At 43.6% G+C, this 18,723-nt stretch overlaps 1 protein-coding gene across 2 annotated transcripts in view; it reads right to left on the bottom strand.

Moving 5' to 3' along the window:
• Positions 1–9,436: 9,436 nt before the first annotated feature.
• Positions 9,437–18,723, bottom strand: part of PTK7 (protein tyrosine kinase 7 (inactive)) — a 94,981-nt gene continuing 85,694 nt past the window's right edge. Inside the window, exons 16-20 of one of the 2 annotated variants that reach the window (XM_058165144.1) lie at positions 18,385–18,617; positions 17,223–17,303; positions 13,120–13,271; positions 12,848–13,026; positions 9,437–10,797 (exon numbers count right to left, since the gene is read on the bottom strand). In XM_058165144.1, coding sequence (XP_058021127.1) covers positions 10,637–10,797; positions 12,848–13,026; positions 13,120–13,271; positions 17,223–17,303; positions 18,385–18,617 — 806 coding nt within the window. In that variant the 3' untranslated portion in view covers positions 9,437–10,636. The remainder of the gene's footprint in view (positions 10,798–12,847; positions 13,027–13,119; positions 13,272–17,222; positions 17,304–18,384; positions 18,618–18,723) is intronic. The other variant, XM_058165143.1, reaches the window with a different exon arrangement.

Here is an 18,723-nt window from a genome sequence, read left to right as displayed (position 1 = left end):
GACAACCTAACTAATTGAGAGTTTCCGGTTTGAGACCCTTCATTTCTTTTCTTGTCATAGAGCTACACAAGAAAATAGTTCCATCACATATTATCAGCCAGTTGGAAGTCGTATTGTTTGTTTTAGCTACCAGACAAAACTCTAATTACTGCAGCTCAGGTTGGGAAGGAAATCTGCCCCAGGTTAAGCTGGCTGACAGTTCAGGCAAGCAAAGCAGTTGGTATATATTGCTGTTCAATTAATTTGCAAAAGAGTTTTGAAACCTTCACAAAGTTACTCCTTGCCTTCAGGCATCTTCTGCTCTTGTGTATCTCATTCCCTCCCATTTTTTCCATTTATGGTATATCACACTCATCTGGTTGGACAGTAAATGCACCTTAAAGAGAACGCAGGTTAGTTGGCTCTCTTCATGTCCTCCCTTGAAATCCCTATCCCACACTTATTCAAAATATTTGAATTACACAATTAGATAAGGCCCTGCCATATCTTGACAATCATGTGGTATGATTAAATTAGAAAAATGCATGTCTAATTCAAAATCTTCAGAGATTCCCAGAGGTGAGCTTTAGGATTTCTACAGAAAAATGGGAAACTTCTTTGCAATAGCATTACAGAAAATACAAAGTAAGAAGAAAGAGAAAATAAAATTCAAAAGTAGTAATTTGGTGACCAAGTAGTAATTTGAACTCAGACATCCCTGCAGTACTTTAACATTGCTACAACTAGTTTATCTGTCATCTCTCTTTCTCTCTTCTATCTATCTAGCTAACTAGCTAACATCTGTCAAGTAAGTAAACAAGTAAGTAAACAAAGAAGTGCAAACACACACACACATGCAGTAAAAAGACAAGTTTCCCCCAAACTTTTAACAGGTTTGCCTTAAAAGAGTTTCAGTTCAAAACTGTGAGCAGAAAAGTAGTCAGAAAAAAGTTGAGGGTCAGAGCTTCGAAGGAAGTTTGTCAGCTGATCCACAGGGTTGTGAGGTTCATAGATTAAAATCAAGATGGCAGAATGAGGAGTCAAAGATGAGGAAAAGAAAGATCAACTCGAAAATATGTGGCAAACCCTAATTACTTTGAGACTTCCTGAATACAACAATACCCACCTTGAGCAACAAAACCTCAACAGAAAAAAAGAGACAAAATGCAAAACTTCCACAAGGTAATATTTCTGATGTTGGTACCATGGCCAAAGGCTGCCCTTACTGTCATGGCTTCCTTTTCTCTGGAGAAACTGGCAATTTCTGCTGTATGAAGCAAAGGGTCATGATTGGCAATTTGCAACCTCTACTTAAGGAGCTCCTCATTTATACAGCAAACAATTGCAGCTTCAATCATCATCTGAAACCAGGTGGAACACCAGGCTGTCGATCGGCGTGGTGGTGGTGTCATGGTCGAGGTGTGGATTGGCCGGCCCTGCGACTCTCCGGCTGGTAGCTGGTTTATATGGCGGCATCACTGGTGTCCATCTTCCAGTTGGACCCTATAGGAATAGGGCCCGGTTAGTTGAGCGATGGTGCCCGGAAGCCATATGGTGTCAGACCCAAAGTTTTCTGCATAAACTGGGTCCCCTACCTGGAAGGTCCTGTGAAGGGGACTTGAGTGACGGGGCATGTTAGATGCAAAGCTTGGATGTAAGCGATCTAGGGTGGTCCGTTAATGTCGACCCATCAACATTTCAGCCGGGCTGCAGTTGGTTTCTGGGCATGGAGTGGTATGTTGTGCCAATAAATATTGGCATATTCTCCGGTGCCAATTTGAAGGACCCAGGCGGCTCAACGCCTCTTTAGTGGACCTAACGGCCCTTTCCGCCCGGCCATTTCCCGCCAGATGGAAAGGAACCATGGGGGCATGGCAAATGCCAAGCCGCGCCAAAAACTGCTTAAAGGGTGCCGAGGTAAACTGGGCCCCGTTATTGGTGACGATGACATCGGGCAGCCCATGAGTGGCGAACAGGCCTTCTGAGACCCTGATGATGGCCCCCGCCGTAGGAGAGGGTGTTAGAGCGATGTCTACCCACTTCGAGTAGGTGTCGACTAGAATTAAGAAGGTCTGGCCCAAAAAAGGTCCCACGAAGTCCACATGGACTCACGCCCAAGGGGTTCTGGGAATCTCCCAATCCCTGACAGGAGCGGCGGCTGGTGCTGGTCTGGAGGCTTGGCACTGAGGGCATCTTGCCACCCAGGCCTCGACCTCCTGATCCATACCCGGCCACCAAACATAACTGCGCCCCAGGGCTTTCATTCGCACTATTTCTGGGTGGGCGTCATGTAAACAAGCCAAGATACAGGTACACAATTCGGGAGGAACTACCACCCGATTCTCCCACCCCTTAAGGACAGACAGTTCATGTTCCCTGTGGGTGTATGGAAGGAAGTCAGGAGCCACTGGCTCCCGTGGTCACCCCCTGCGCACCCAGTCGATGATTTTAGACAAAACGGGATCCTTAGCAGAGATGTCCCCTATATCAGTGGCGGAGATAGGGATGTCCAGGTCCTCAACAAGGAGGACCGTGGACGTCGGGGCTGGATCAGAATCAGTCATAGGCAGAGGGCAACGGCTGAGCGCATCCGCACGCCCAATAAATTTTCCCGGTTTGTATAACAGTTTATAAGAATAGGCGGCAAGGAACTCCACCCATTGGGACATGTGCGGGAACAGGATTTGTGGGGTTTGGCGATCACCTGACAGCAACCCCAACAGTGGTTTATGGTCATTAACAAGATAAAAGAACCGACCATAAAGATAGTCATGGAATCTCCTGACTCCAGCTACCGCAGCTAGGGCCTCCTGATCGAGCTGACGATAGTTTCGCTCGGGAGCTGATAACGTGTGCGAATAGAAAGCGATGGGGGCCTCTGAGCCATCTGGAAGGAGATGGCTCAGAACGCGCCCGACGCCATAGGGGGAGGCGTCGCATGTTAGTGACAGTGGTAGACAGGGATCGTACTGCACAAGAACGGCAGCCGAAGTAAGGGTGTCCTTGACAGCCAGAAACGAGACAGCCGCAACACGGTCCCAATGCTATGGAGCCTTGGAATCCAAAAGCCTATGGAGGGGTTCAGCTAAAGAAGACTTATGGGGCGAAAAAATGGCGTAAAAGTTAAGGAGCCCCAGGAATGCTTGAAGTTCCGCCCGATTACTAGGCACTGGGGCATTTCTAATAGCCTCTACCTTAGACGGTGCGGGGTGGATTCCCTGGGAATCCACCAGAAATCCTAAGAACTCCACCTGCAGAACTCCAATACGGCATTTCTCCCTCTTCAACTTTAATCCCGCAGCTCGGAAACGGCTAAGGACGGCCCTTAATCATTCGACGAGTTCTGACTGGTCAATGGCCGAGATCAGAACGTCGTCAAAATAGGACACAACCCCCGGAAGGCTCTGGAGCAACTGCTCCATCAGGCCTTGGAACAGCCCGGGGGCTATGCTGACCCCGAACAGGCGGTTGCACTTAAAAGCGCCCCAGTGGGTGACAATCGCCTGAGCCATGGTGGTTGGTTCATCCACCGGGAGCTGCTGATAAGCCTGGGTGAGGTCCAACTTAGCAAACACCCGCCCCTGCCCTAATGAGTGAAGATGTTGCACAACTGGGACTGGTATGGGTGATCCTGCAGGGCCCTATTGATGGTACACTTGTAGTCGGCACAGATCCTAATGGATCCGTCCGGCTTCAAGGGGATCACTATGGGCGTCTCCCAATTTGAATGGTCAATAGGTTCGAGGACTCCCTGTGCGATGAGTCTATCAAGCTCCTTGTCAACCCTGGGAGGGAATGCTAGTGGCACCCTCTGCGGCTTGAGGCGTATAGGTGCTACTTGGGGGTCCAAATTAAATGAAATAGGCCGACCAGTAAATTTACCCAAAAGGCCATCAAATACATCGGCAAACTCGGAAAAAATTTTGGTTGCAGCGTCCAGGACAGTAGCGTGGACCGCAGAAACATCCAGGTGCAGGGCAGCGAACCAGTCTAATCCCAAGAGACTTGGGAGGTTGTCCCTGACCACTATGAGAGGCAAACGGCCAGAGAAAGACCCATAGGAAACCTGAAAGGAAGCACAACTCAATGTTGGGATGGTGTTGCCCTGATAGTCTCGTAAGGTGACCTGACATGGCTGGAGGCAGTGCTTGGAAAAACCAGACAGCAGGCACCGCAGAGTTGGCCATGAGATAAGCGACCGAGATGAGCCGGTGTCAACCTCCATAGTAAAAAGGGACACCGTCCAGATCCACCCTGAGGTAAATTTTGTTGGCGGAAATACCGGTGGAGGCATGGTTGACAGCGACCGTGGACGTCGGGGCTGGATCAGAATCAGTCATAGGCAGAGGGCAACGGCTGAGCGCATCCGCACGCCCAATAAATTTTCCCGGTTTGTATAACAGTTTATAAGAATAGGCGGCAAGGAACTCCACCCATTGGGACATGTGCGGGAACAGGATTTGTGGGGTTTGGCGATCACCTGACAGCAACCCCAACAGTGGTTTATGGTCATTAACAAGATAAAAGAACCGACCATAAAGATAGTCATGGAATCTCCTGACTCCAGCTACCGCAGCTAGGGCCTCCTGATCGAGCTGACGATAGTTTCGCTCGGGAGCTGATAACGTGTGCGAATAGAAAGCGATGGGGGCCTCTGAGCCATCTGGAAGGAGATGGCTCAGAACGGCGCCGACGCCATAGGGGGAGGCGTCGCATGTTAGTGACAGTGGTAGACAGGGATCGTACTGCACAAGAACGGCAGCCGAAGTAAGGGTGTCCTTGACAGCCAGAAACGAGACAGCCGCAACACGGTCCCAATGCTATGGAGCTTTGGAATCCAAAAGCCTATGGAGGGGTTCAGCTAAAGAAGACTTATGGGGCGAAAAAATGGCGTAAAAGTTAAGGAGCCCCAGGAATGCTTGAAGTTCCGCCCGATTACTAGGCACTGGGGCATTTCTAATAGCCTCTACCTTAGACGGTGCGGGGTGGATTCCCTGGGAATCCACCAGAAATCCTAAGAACTCCACCTGCAGAACTCCAATACGGCATTTCTCCCTCTTCAACTTTAATCCCGCAGCTCGGAAACGGCTAAGGACGGCCCTTAATCATTCGACGAGTTCTGACTGGTCAATGGCCGAGATCAGAACGTCGTCGAAATAGGACACAACCCCCGGAAGGCTCTGGAGCAACTGCTCCATCAGGCCTTGGAACAGCCCGGGGGCTATGCTGACCCCGAACAGGCGGTTGCACTTAAAAGCGCCCCAGTGGGTGACAATCGCCTGAGCCATGGTGGTTGGTTCATCCACCGGGAGCTGCTGATAAGCCTGGGTGAGGTCCAACTTAGCAAACACCCGCCCCTGCCCTAATGAGTGAAGATGTTGCACAACTGGGACTGGTATGGGTGATCCTGCAGGGCCCTATTGATGGTACACTTGTAGTCGGCACAGATCCTAATGGATCCGTCCGGCTTCAAGGGGATCACTATGGGCGTCTCCCAATTTGAATGGTCAATAGGTTCGAGGACTCCCTGTGCGATGAGTCTATCAAGCTCCTTGTCAACCCTGGGAGGGAATGCTAGTGGCACCCTCTGCGGCTTGAGGCGTATAGGTGCTACTTGGGGGTCCAAATTAAATGAAATAGGCCGACCAGTAAATTTACCCAAAGGCCATCAAATACATCGGCAAACTCGGAAAAAATTTTGGTTGCAGCGTCCAGGACAGTAGCGTGGACCGCAGAAACATCCAGGTGCAGGGCAGCGAACCAGTCTAATCCCAAGAGACTTGGGAGGTTGTCCCTGACCGCTATGAGAGGCAAACGGCCAGAGAAAGACCCATAGGAAACCTGAAAGGAAGCACAACTCAATGTTGGGATGGTGTTGCCCTGATAGTCTCGTAAGGTAACCTGACATGGCTGGAGGCAGTGCTTGGAAAAACCAGACAGCAGGCACCGCAGAGTTGGCCATGAGATAAGCGACCGAGATGAGCCGGTGTCAACCTCCATAGTAAAAAGGGACACCGTCCAGATCCACCCTGAGGTAAATTTTGTTGGCGGAAATACCGGTGGAGGCATGGTTGACAGCGACCGTAGCGACGTCATCCTCAAGGGCGATAGCATGGCAGTCGTCGCGGTGGCTAGGCTTCATGCGCATGCTCCAAGATGGCGCAGTGAAAAATTCCGAGTGATGGGATGGCGGCCCTTCCTAGGTGGCTAGGACCAAGAGGGGTTTGTTTTCTGACCCTCTGGTCCCAGACCCTGCTGGGGGAACATCTTACCCAGCGTTCGATGTAAGGCTGGCCGAGTTGGTGGTCCGGGACGAGCGGCGGGCCCAGCGTTGCCTTCGGTCTCTGTTTGGGGTGGCGGCCGTGGCGGCCACAGCATGGCTTCCAGTTTCTGGCGGCGGCGGTGGCAGTGGCGGCCTCCCCCGGGGGCTGTAGTTTTCTTTCATCGGACAACGCTGGAGAGGCAGAGGGGTCGGACGAGGCATCTGGAGGGTCCAGCCCGTTGGAGAGGGAGTTGGAGGTTGAGGCTGGCCCTCTTTCGGACCCTCTGCTTTTCGGCCCAGGATGGCCCAGGATGGCGGCGGCGGTGGCGGCACGGAGTTCTGGTCGGCAGCGGTGCGGCAGCCTTTCCTCCTGGTGGGTCTGTCCTGGATGGTCGAGGCCCTCACCAGGCTCCGAAGAGCCAGAGGAGGTTGGAGGAAACAACTTGAGGATGGAACCTGCCGGAGAGTGGGCTCGAGGCAGGTTCGGGCCCTCGTCATGGCCCCCGCCTTTAGGGGGTGTCGGCGTCAGTGTCGGCAGCATCGGCGATGGACTTTTGCTGGCGGCGAGGACAGCGACGTTGGCCTTTCCGTGGCTGGATTCGGGCCAGGACCCCCGACCTCTGGTTTCTTTGGTGCTTGGTGTTGGGTCCCTAGCCCATATCGGTAGGGTCTGAGGCTTGGTCAGCAATAACTTGTTTATTGATGAAAGTTCACAACAACAACAACTGCAACAAATGAACTTAGAAAACCCCTGACAGAACAACTACCCCTTCGTGTGTCAGCTTCTTAAAAAAACTAGCTGTCACGTCAGGGAACCAATCAGAACAAATCCTGTCTCCCGCTCCTTTAGCTAGCCACACCTCAACCAATCAGCGGCGGCTAGCAACAGGCATGCTTTCCTCGGGTCGTATCCCCGAGGACATAACACCCTCAATCCCCACATCACGACTTAAGGAAAAAAATGGAGTGTGCAATATGTGGGATAAGGCTTCTAAACTATTGCAAGAATTAGATGCCAGCTTGGAGAATGGCATGAAGCAGCCTTGGTGAGGAGATCTGATGCAGGGAGAAGCTGCCTCAAAGAGGTTATGTGGGCCTGTCAGCAGCTGCAGAAAAACAGCTGAAGGTGAGCGATGCATTGCAGGTCCTAAACTGTGCAGAGCTGTGAGGACAATTGAGACTGGGCAGAATGGTGCTCATATGTCTGATTGTGATATTGGGTTTGATGTGTCATTTTTCAGTGGCAGTGGTGGCAGTGAGGCTGAAGTCAATGCCTGGTGACAGTGGCAACTGACTGGCACTGCTAAAGGCCCTGGCCCTCTACTTTAGGCCCAGCTCTGAAGCTGCTGCTGACAAATGCCACTCTGCAGAATAGCCAGAAGGGCATGGACAGGGGATTGGGGAGATAGGGAGGTGGGGGGAGCTACAGTGCCTGTGCTCATTAGATTATTGTAAAAAAAAAATCCTGTGGCAATTATTAAACAGATGATAAATTCCTTTTCACTGAATTTGTTTAAGTAGGATGTTGGCTTTAATGTCAATTCTGGCAACTGACAGTTGGATTCAACTGATTGGAGTTTTTCAGTCTTGATACTCTAATTGGAGAGAAGAAACAGTTTTTAGTCATTCACAGCAGATCATTTTTCACCATGTTTGTGTGTTTCTTCAAAAAAAGGCCAGCACATTAGAGAGAGAATGGAATAGCGAAATAAGAGCAACACAAGAGAAAATATTGTAAAAGAAACCTGGAAACGGCTGTCATTTTGTGTATAAGATTCTGAAGGGCTGCAATCTTAAATTTAAGTTCTTGAAAACCCTACGTGTGCATTTAGACATGGATTACTGTGAATTGAAGGAATCTGTTTTAACAAGAGGCCTTCCAACACCCAATTCTTTTATTCCAATGCACATGGAGTGCGTTGGTGTGCTTATCTGGTAATATAATATATAAATATTAATTTATTATGCAGTCCTTCTGGGTAATCTTCAGAAATTGCAGTTGACAGTTGTATAGCTTGCTTTTTGTTTTATTCTGGAATACAAATCCTAGATATTTACAGTGACCATATATCCTTTACTATAAAGGACAATCTTTTATTTCAGGAAGCTGTCCTTCAAATTTCTTTTTAAAAAACTCACTTTTATCCTTTATTTTGGCCATTTAACTTTTACCATACAAATGGTACCGCTTAATGCTTAGTTATTCACGTTCATGTGAAATGAAATTGCTTTTAAAATAAATTTACAAATACTAATTGACTTTACGTTTTTAAAAATTAGAATACATGTTTTCATGAGTTTTTTTCTTCATTTGGCTTTTGAATTTTCCTTTATAAAGCAAGGTTATATACATAAACCTTTTTTTAATGCTTATAAACTTTTTTTGGGATTTATTCCTTTTTCAGGTTTGTCCTTTACTCTTTCTGTGAAAATATGGTCACTGTATAAATATTATACCCCACAATAATTAATTCTATAACATGATTTTTATGCAATATAGCAGTGCTTTTCAATCTTGGCAGTTTGAAGATGGGCAGTCTTCAACTCCCAGAATTCCCAGCCTTCAATTCTGGCTGGGGGATTCTGGGAGTTGGTCCACCTGTCTTCAAGTTGCCAAGTTTGAAAAACATTACAATATAGTATTCAGTGCTGTATGGCATATCTCCCAAGTTGTTAAATACAAAACAAACACTATTTTTTTTTAGGTTTCTTAAATTCAAACAGATGAGGTCTGAGTTTTTTAGACTAATCATGGTGATGTATTGGGAAAGAGCTGTAATGGGATTAGCCTTTTTGGGGGAAGATTCCCATTGTATATTAAATTATCAAATCAGGATTGGGAGACTATACTTTATGATGAAATTCAGATGCTATATCTCAAGAATAACATGGTCTCGACCAAAGACCCAATTACAACAGTTTAGAAATAACTGCTAAGTTCACAAGTAATGCTCAGCCATGAGTTTGGGTTGTTTTCTATTCATTATGACATATGAATAATGACATAGCATTAGTCATGAATCAACCCAGACAATGGAAAAACATGAGATAAATTCAATGAGTAAAAGCATTTCAGAAGAATATGAAGTAAAATTGCTTTATGACTGTCCATGCAGCCTTAATATAGCATTTGTTCCTTGTATCTCACAATCCTTTCTAGATGGTTTTAGTCAGAGAAACAGAAAATAAACACAGATTGCAATTTATGTTTGAGAGGGACTCTTTATTGCAAGCAGTGTATTTTATTTTATTTTATAAAAAAAAACCTCTTGGCTGTTCTACTCCTCTGCTCAAGCAAACTGACGCTAAACTGACTCTAGGCTGCAATTCCAATAATATATATATATATATATATGTATATGCATATAAAAGAATTACTTAGGCTGCAAAGTGTCAACATTTCTTTAAAAAAGTAAGAAAAACAAACATTGCCCAAAAGAATCATATAAAAAAGCGGCATTAGATAATCAGGAAAGCTACTGAAAGTCTCCTTCATATGCCAGGCACTTAGTGTTTGTTGCTTTTTTTCTGGGTATGTAAGGAGGCAGCAGAAGGCCTGACAGACTTGACAGTACCAGGAGAAATAAAGCATTGTTCAATAAATATGCAGGTTCCTCCTTGTCTCAAGAAAGATTCTCCTTATCTCCTTTGCAGGGATATGATCAAGGAAAAGTCACTGGATTTCTTCAAGATGAAAATAATTGCACTCCAGACCTTTCTGGTTCCAGTCAAGTGAGAAACGATTGCAGGATCAAAAAAATCGATGAGGTTGGAATGGGGCTGCTATTGTGCATAGCACTATTTTTGGTTGCTTCACAAGATCTGGCCAGATATTGCAAAAATTACAAAAGCGACAACAGACGTTGTCAAGTTTTGTTTCCCTGTTGCCGTCTTAATGCCTCCTGCCAAAAAAAATATTAATGACTGAGCAGCATGATTCTTTGCATGTGCCCTTCCCCACCCCCACCCCACCCCCAAAGCAAAACCCTTTCCCAGAAGTAACCTGTCTGTGCTTTTCCATGAAAGGATTTGAAAAGTAAATAAAAGGTTAAATGTGCCAAGACAGAGAAGTCCCAAAAACATGTTACAGGCTTTCCTTGTGAAATTATCCTCAGACGGTTGTTCCCAGCATTCCCTTCATTTCTAAGGTGTTTTTATCTAGTCCTGTGGAAGTCAGAGGTAGACCCTGGAGGAATGCAGCCTGGCCAGGCACAGAGAACACAGCCTGGTGAAGATATCTCGGATCAAGAAAACATCCACAGCCTTCATCCACTAGTGTAAAAGTTCTTGGTCCCTTTTGGTTCTGTTAGGTCCCATTGAGAATCTGTAACAGTCAAAACACCAAAATGTGATTTCAGCCCAATCCAACCTCTGAATAGGGTGGGCATTTCCTATTCAGGCCTTGCTTTCTGATGGGCTTTCTCCAAGCATGTTAGCAATTTCGCTGAAAGATGGGCGGTCCTTTGGGCTTTGAGCCCAACAGCGCTGCATCAACTTGTAACATTTGGAGGGACAACCCTCTGGATGGGGAAGCTTCATTTTCCCAGACTGTAAACCTAAACAGAGAAAAAGAAAGTACAGGGTAAGAACTGCCCTCCCACATACAATCAACTTTTCAGGAACAGTACAGCTCCTGAATTATTTGCCTCCAAGCAGCAGCTTAGATAATTTTTTGATAATTTTTATTTTGAAATATTCATTTTCTTTATAATAGATCTGTGTATTTTAGAAGATTTCTCAAATCAAAATGATATGAGGAACAATGCTATCTTTCAGTCAATTCTCTCTTCCAATTCCATTCCACTCATCTTTCCTCTTTTTCCATCCTGTCTGAAATTGTATTGAAGAGATTGTAATAAAATCTCTTTATTAAATAAAGTACAACTGTAGCACAATCGTCCAGTAAGGTTTTGTAAGTTGAACATGTTTTCTTTACCAGTAACAAGAGCGAGAATAAATAATATGCATAGGTACACATAAATCTTTTTCCAAGCGGAAAAAGTTATTTCAAATGTAAGAAAAATCCCTACTCTTCCGACAAGAGGCACTGCTATTCACCTCTGAGAAACAGTTCCCATTGAAAAGTAGCTGTTACATTTTGCATTAGTTTTCAAGTACCATCCAGCCTATAAAGTAGGTTGCATATGTTGTTATAAAATACAAATAATTCAATGTGGATATGTATTGACTTGCTTGCTTTGGCAGTAATATAAAGCTTTCAATGATTTGTTTATTAATCAGCTATAGTTCTGTGACAAACTAATGAAATTGGAGGCTTAGAACAGTTCAATTTTTTTCTTCTGGCTGTCTTATTTTTTCTAACCCTCCCAAAACGTATCATGTGATATAGGCAACAACATATATCATCAAGCTCCTATTTTATATAAAAAAATACGATTATTACTTTATTTACTTTATAAAAACAACTTGTAAAAATAAAATTGGGATTTGAAAGTATGCTAATAATTCCTAATTAGAGAGACAGGTTATAAGCATAATTATGAGGGCTATCACTCTGACTAAAAGCGTATGTGAGAAAAGAAGTGGGCACTCTTTTTAATATAAGATGTAAGCAAATGTTGAAATAGACATCTAAAAGAAGGCTCTGCTTTTTTCCCATATTCATCAAGGAATACCACTTCAGACCATGCCTACACCTCATAGAATTTTTTTCTTTTCTTATTTGTAGTTTTTAATAAATACTACACAACCTATGATCCACTGGGTCATTATTTTATAGCTATTTCCTTGCCAGATTCCTTAAGGCTTAATGGCAGAGCTTCCAATATACTGCCTTCACTGGAAAAATTCTTAAAATTCAGGGAGATATTCAAATACATATTTGCTTTGAAGATAGCCTCTGTTGAACTGTATAGCAGTCAAACATCAGAAATTTACCACATGAAATGCCTTGTGACATTTTGTATAAAGTCATACAATGTTTTATTATAATTTTTACCTCATTAAAAAATTATAAAATTTGCCAAATTTCAATTCCCTGGGAGTCATGGGTTTCATATTTTGGAAGCAATCTGTAAATTAGCTCATTTGAGCTAATACCGTGTTTCCCCGAAAATAAGAGCCTGTCTTATATTTTTTTGAACCGTGAAATAAGCGCTTGGCCTTACTGCCATGCGCTCAAAAGCCCGATTGGGCTTATTATCAGGGGATGTCTTATTTTGGCGAAAACAGGGTATGATTCAAAAATTGTTGCCCGATGGGTTATAGAACTGATCTTTAGTAATATATAGATTTATATTAACAATAAGAATTGGAAGATCAATTAATCAAGTGCATCTTTTTGATTTCAAGCATTTTTATTAATAATTAATTGAATTATTAATACTCAACAGTAGGAGGTTGGACTAGAAGACTTCCAAGGTCCCATCCAACTCTATTATTCTATGTTCTAACTAAATGTTGCAGCTTCAATCATCATCTGAAACCAGGTGGAACACCAGACTGAGCAGCTCCTTCCAGCCTTCCTTTACTTCTTTTGTAGTAGGCAAGCCACTTAATAAAGAAGCTGTTTTACAACAGCCCAGTGTTGCTCCAGTTTATATACATTTCACTAGATAAGGAAAAATTTGATAAGGGTTCACATACCTGCTAACACCTCTTCATTCACCAATGATGAATGCGGCAATTCCCCCAATGTAAATATTTCCCACATGACCACCCCGAAGGACCACACGTCAGATTTTGTGGAGAATTCATCCTCCAAGACAGCTTCAGGGGGCATCCAACGAAGTGGAATCCAGGCTTGGTGATAGTGGTAGTATTCACTGAACATGAAGAAGCAAAGGATAAATCAGTTCTGTCCAAATCTTCTAAGCATGGCCTTTGGAGCATCCGCTAAGAGATCGAAGCAATCTTACCTGTTGTAAACATCTTTGCTGAGACTTAGTTTTGTCACCTTCACCTGCCTTTGTGCACTGACCAGGCAGTTCCGAGCTGCCAAGTCTTTGTGAAGAAATCTGCTATTGGAGAGATGTTCCATCCCCAGTGCCACTTGGCAGCAGAAAGATAACTGAAAAATACCAGATACATAAAGGCATAGTAAGCATCCTATGTGAAGCTAAGCGTTCTCTGAACTGGCCTGGCAGAAGAAGAATAAAGGGCAAGCATTTCCTATTTTGCAAAATTTCTTAGAACAGGAATGAGTACCCTGTTGCTATAAGTATCCCCCAAGTCCCTTCTTTGCAGCCCCTGGAGCCTCCCTCTGACCAGCATCGCTAGTGGCACAATTTTTTACCATTTAGAGGCAGGAAACAAAACTGTAGTACATGAGGTTCAACCAAGTTTTAAAAACAGGAAATTTATCTCTGAACCAAGAACAGAATAGTTCAATTTTTTATTATTATTATTATTATTATTATTATTATTATTATTATTATTATTATTATTATTATTATTATTATTATTATTATTTATTAGATTTTTATACCGCCCTTCTCCCGAAGGACTCAGGGCGGTGTACAGCCAGTATAAAACAAAAACAATGTACAGTTAAAACAGAGAATTAAAAAACTTATTCAATAATTGGCCAAGAAATTAAAATGTTTAAACTTAAAAACCCTTAAAATTCATATAAATTACAACCCCAGTTAAAATTAATATTTAAAATTAAGAATTTAAAAGTTTAAGCCAGTCCCGCTCGAATAAATAAATGCATTTTCAGTTCGCGGCGGAAGGTCCGAAGGTCAGGCAATTGACGCAAACCAGGGGGGAGTTCATTCCAAAGGGTAGGAGCCCCCACAGAGAAGGATCTTCCCCTGGGGGCCACCAGCCGACATTGCTTGGTGGATGGCACCCTGAGAAGTCCCTCTCTATGCAAGCGTACAGGTCAGTGGGAGGCATAAGGTAACAGCAGGCGGTCCCGTAAGTACCCAGGCCCTAAGCCATGGAGCACTTTAAAGGTAGTAACCAGAACCTTAAAGTGCACCCGATAGACCACAGGCAGCCAGTGCAGTCTGCACAGGAGCGGTGTTACATGGGAGCCACGTGTGGCTCCCTCTATCACCCGCGCAGCTGCATTCTGAATTAACTGAAGCCTCCGAGTGCACTTCAAGGGGAGCCCCATGTAGAGTGCATTGCAATAATCCAAGCGAGAGATGACAAGAGCATGAGTGACCATGCATAAGGCATCCCGGTCAAGGAAGGGGCGCAACTGGCGAACCAAGCGAACCTGGTAAAAAGCTCTCCTGGAGACGGCCGTCAAATGATCTTCAAACGACAGCCGACCATCCAGGAGAACACCCAAGTTGCGCGCCCTTTCCATTGGGGCCAATGACTCGCCCCCAACAGTCAGCTGTGGTTGCAGCTGGCTGTACCGGGGTGCCCTATGCAGTCAACATTCTCCCAAATATTAAGTGTTGTTCCAGGCAACACTTTAAGTTGCCCCTCCAGGCTTTGGGCCAATTTAGAAAGGACAAACATCAATGAAATATTAACTGGAGACTCTTATTTCTTTTAATATCCCTTATTTCTGCAGACTGGTATTTTAGACCTAAAGCAAATCTATTTAGGCGAATACTCCAGATGTGCGTTTTTTAAAAAAAAAATATTTTAAATGCATTTTTCCTTCAAATGAAATTTAGGAAAAAGAACTGTAATTATAATTGCATTATAATTCTAAAATTACATTACAGTTACAATTAATTAAAGTATAATTAAATGTGCAATCAGGGTATCCTTTTGGACTTATCTCCAGCTGGTAGCCATGGCCAGATGACTTTTCACAACTTTGTGTTGTGCACCAGTTGTGCCCGTTCCTGGACTGGGAGACTGTACTGTTGATCACTCATGTTCTAGTCATCTCCCAAATAGATTGCTGTAACATGCTCTACATAGAACTGCTCTTGAAGAATCCAGAAGCTATAACTGTTGCAAAATACAGCCACGAGGACAGTTATGCATGCTCCTTGATCAGCACACATTACACCTCTGGTCTCCAAGTTTCATTGGTTATCAATTCAAGATACTGATAAATCTATATAGTACTAAAACTCTCCTGTTTGTAACGTTCAATTGGATGAAATGGTGCATCATAGAGCAAAATTTTTGAGTCAATGTACCTCGAATGGCCAACTTAAAGAATGTGTCCAAAACCTAGAACTGATAACTCCAGTGGAACTGAAATTTCAAGGATTTTCAGACCAGTTGTATTGGCAACGTTGTGGCCCCTGAAACACTGCTGAGCCGCCACGGTCAGCTCTAATCTCATGACCATTCCTGATGCTCCCTGCCAATTCTCATATAGAAAGTCAATGAGGAAGTTGGTGGGAAGTCGTAGGTCATTCCCACTCACAGTGCTTTTTGCCCACCTACTGACAGGTGCAGACAACTAGACTCCCACTTTAAGAGTTCAATTAAATTTTTATTGCTCAAGCCTATACAGAAAAGTTTACTCAGACTAATGATTTGCACCTGAGACTAGATAAGGTTCAATAGCATTCGAGAGATGGGGTTGGACTTTACCCCCTTGTGTGTAAAGATTCTAAACAAACTGCTCATTTGACTCCTCCCCTGACTTGGCCAATTTCTCTCCTACATCTCTGGTCACTCTGTTAATCTATTAGATAAGTAAATATGTCTGAAATGGGTTGTCTAAGGTAAAGATAAAAAAGGTTCCCCTCACACATATGTGCTAGTTGTTCCCGAATCTAGGGGGCGGTGCTCATCTCTGTTTCAAAGCCAAAGAGCCAGCACTGTCCGAAGATGTCTCTGTGGTCATGTGGCCGGCATGACTAAATGCCAAAGGCATACAGAACATTCTTATCTTCCCATCAAAGGTGGTCCCTATTTTTCTACTTGCATTTTTTACGTGCTTTCGAACTGCTAGGTTGGCAGAAGCTGGGACAAGTAACGGGAGCTCACCCCGTTACACGGCATTAGAGATTTGAACCACTGAACTACCAACCTTTCGATCGACAAGCTCAATGTCTTAGCCACTGAGCCACCTATAAAGTCCTCCCCTTTCCTGGACCAGAAGGCCTTGCTGATGGTCACTCATCGCATAATCACTTCCTGTCTGGATTGCTGCCATGTGCTGAAGGTGAGGCTGCCCTTGAAGACTATTCAGAGGGCACAATTGATCTAGAATGCAACAGTATGTGCAGTGTTGAGCATCTCTAGGTTTGCTCACATTACACTACTGTAGCATAAGCTGCAGTGGCTCCCAGTTTTCTACGGGGTGCTTGTTATCACCTTTAAAGGCCTACATGGCATAAGACCAGGCTATTTTCAGGACTTAAAGAATCTGCCTGTCCCATCACTTTGACTAAGGTAAGGTACAAGTCCAGGTTTCTCCCCTGAAATGTTGCCATGTAGAGGGGCCTAAAAAGCATGCCTTTTCCATAGCTGCCTCAGCCTTGTGGAACATCTTTCTCCCAGCAATTCAGCAGACCCCATCCTTCTAGACATCTAGAAGGCCATCAGACCAGGCTCTTCACCCAGGCAGTGAGCTAGAGTGATTGGACTCTACGGATAGTTGCTGCGACATCCTAGGAAATTATTGCGGCACTGGTATTTTTTGGTTTATTTTTTAAGTTTATGGTTTTATGGTTTGTAATTTCATTATTGTTGTCAGCTTTCCAGAGTTGTGCTTTCGGGTGGAAGGCCATATGCTTTATTTTTTAAATGAAGAAACAAATGAATATATTTTAGATCACTAATAGATAGTTGTTAGAACAGATCGTCAAGACCCACAATGACTTGCAAACTGTCCATTTGTGATCTACAATTTGCCAGAATTGATCTGTAAACAACTTTCTGTATAAAAAAAATCAACATGCAGGCTTGTTTTGAAATAACCCTAGCAACAACATTGGAAGATAAGGCACCTACACAGCAGCCTAAATGCAGTACCAAAATTGGATGATATAAGTATTGACTCTTTCAAATTAACTCACTCCTTTCTCCACAATCACAGCCTTCTTTAGATTCAGATACTACTAATGCTCCAATTGTACCATTTTACCTTATGTTTTGTGCTAATGGGCTGGGGCTTGAGGTTTTCATCTTTAGTTCTGGAAATCCTCAGGAACTGCTTCAAATCTCCCTAGCAGAAAGGAAATCAGAAATCTTCAGAACTATTCAAAAGTATACCGAAGTCAGACCAATTCATTTTATAAATTTCTTATTCTGTTTTGATCACACAAAGTAATTTTAAGATGCTAATAATAAATACCAGGATTATCTGTAATAACACCACATTCATACAGTATTCAGTATACAGTGGTGGATCAGCAGGCAGAGTTAGCATGCATTATCAAGACCCAGTTGGGTGAAGACAATGTTGCCTTATTGGAGATCTGCTTCTCCCAGATTTTGGATTCATCAACAACTTTGAAGCCAGGGCTGAGGATGGTAGAATAGGTCAGCATTATCATTAAAAACTCTGTATTGTGACCAAGGACCCTGATTTTGAGATTTTTGAGTGTAAATGTCTTTCTGAAATAGGGCCATAGAGACATCCAGCTTTCCCTACTCAATTATCCTAGCCCAGCCATGATTCAGGAAACAACTAAATATGGAGCCATTCCATAGAGTTTTTCCCTATAGAATAGGTACTATCATGTTTTTTTGTTATTGGTTCATGTCTTAAATTTTAAAATATTGTGTTTCTAAGCCTACCAGGGATGTTTGAATATTGTATATGCTGACTCTGTAAACCGCTTAGAGAGGGCTATAAAGCACTGTGAAGCAGTATATAAGTCTAAGTGGTATTGCTATTGTTTGAGTTGTGTTACTATAGATATTTTATTGTACCTCATCATGAATGTTTTTATGTTTTTGCTGTAAACTGCCTGAGTGAATTGAAATTGAGAAATAAATATTCAATATAGAAGTCCCTTTCCAGTAACCAGCTTCTTCAGCATCCAATCAAAAGGGGTGAAATTTCCATATAAACCTATTGGCTTTTGTCTTCAAAATAAACAGAAAAAAGCATAATCAGTTCATTAGCCACAGCAAAACTGACACAGGTTTACTCAAGAGCTCTGCATCCGTTATTGCATTTCAATCAACAGGTCTTCTTTCAAGAGTAAATAAAGTGTATACAGCTTCAACCTTGTATACTTATTGTTAAAAAAGAAAGAACCCCCCCCCACAGTAATTGAATATTTGATTAGATTTCTTACCAAATCTACATATTCCAAGATCATGTAGTGAGGCTCTGCTTCCCTACATAAGCCAAGCAATCGCACCACGTTGCTGTGATTCAGTTTGCCAAACATCTCAGATTCTTGCCTGAAGGCCAACTGTAGTTGTTCATCCCTTGACTGAAGACTCTTGACTAAGACAAGCACTTCAGTGTCATTGTCCTCAATGCCTTTTGCCTTAGCCAGGAAAACATCTCCAAATTCACCTTTCCCTAAAAAAAGGGACAGCAGCTTGCTAATCATCTCTATACTACACACAGTACAATATAGATTTGGATATTGTTGAAAAATTTGAGGCCATGAGCTGCAATGAGTTGG

Source organism: Ahaetulla prasina, chromosome 1, assembly GCF_028640845.1.
Source record: "Ahaetulla prasina isolate Xishuangbanna chromosome 1, ASM2864084v1, whole genome shotgun sequence".
Taxonomy (NCBI): domain Eukaryota; kingdom Metazoa; phylum Chordata; class Lepidosauria; order Squamata; family Colubridae; genus Ahaetulla; species Ahaetulla prasina.
The sequence above is the reverse complement of the archived record's forward strand: the minus strand, read 5'-3'. Positions and strand labels throughout refer to the sequence as shown.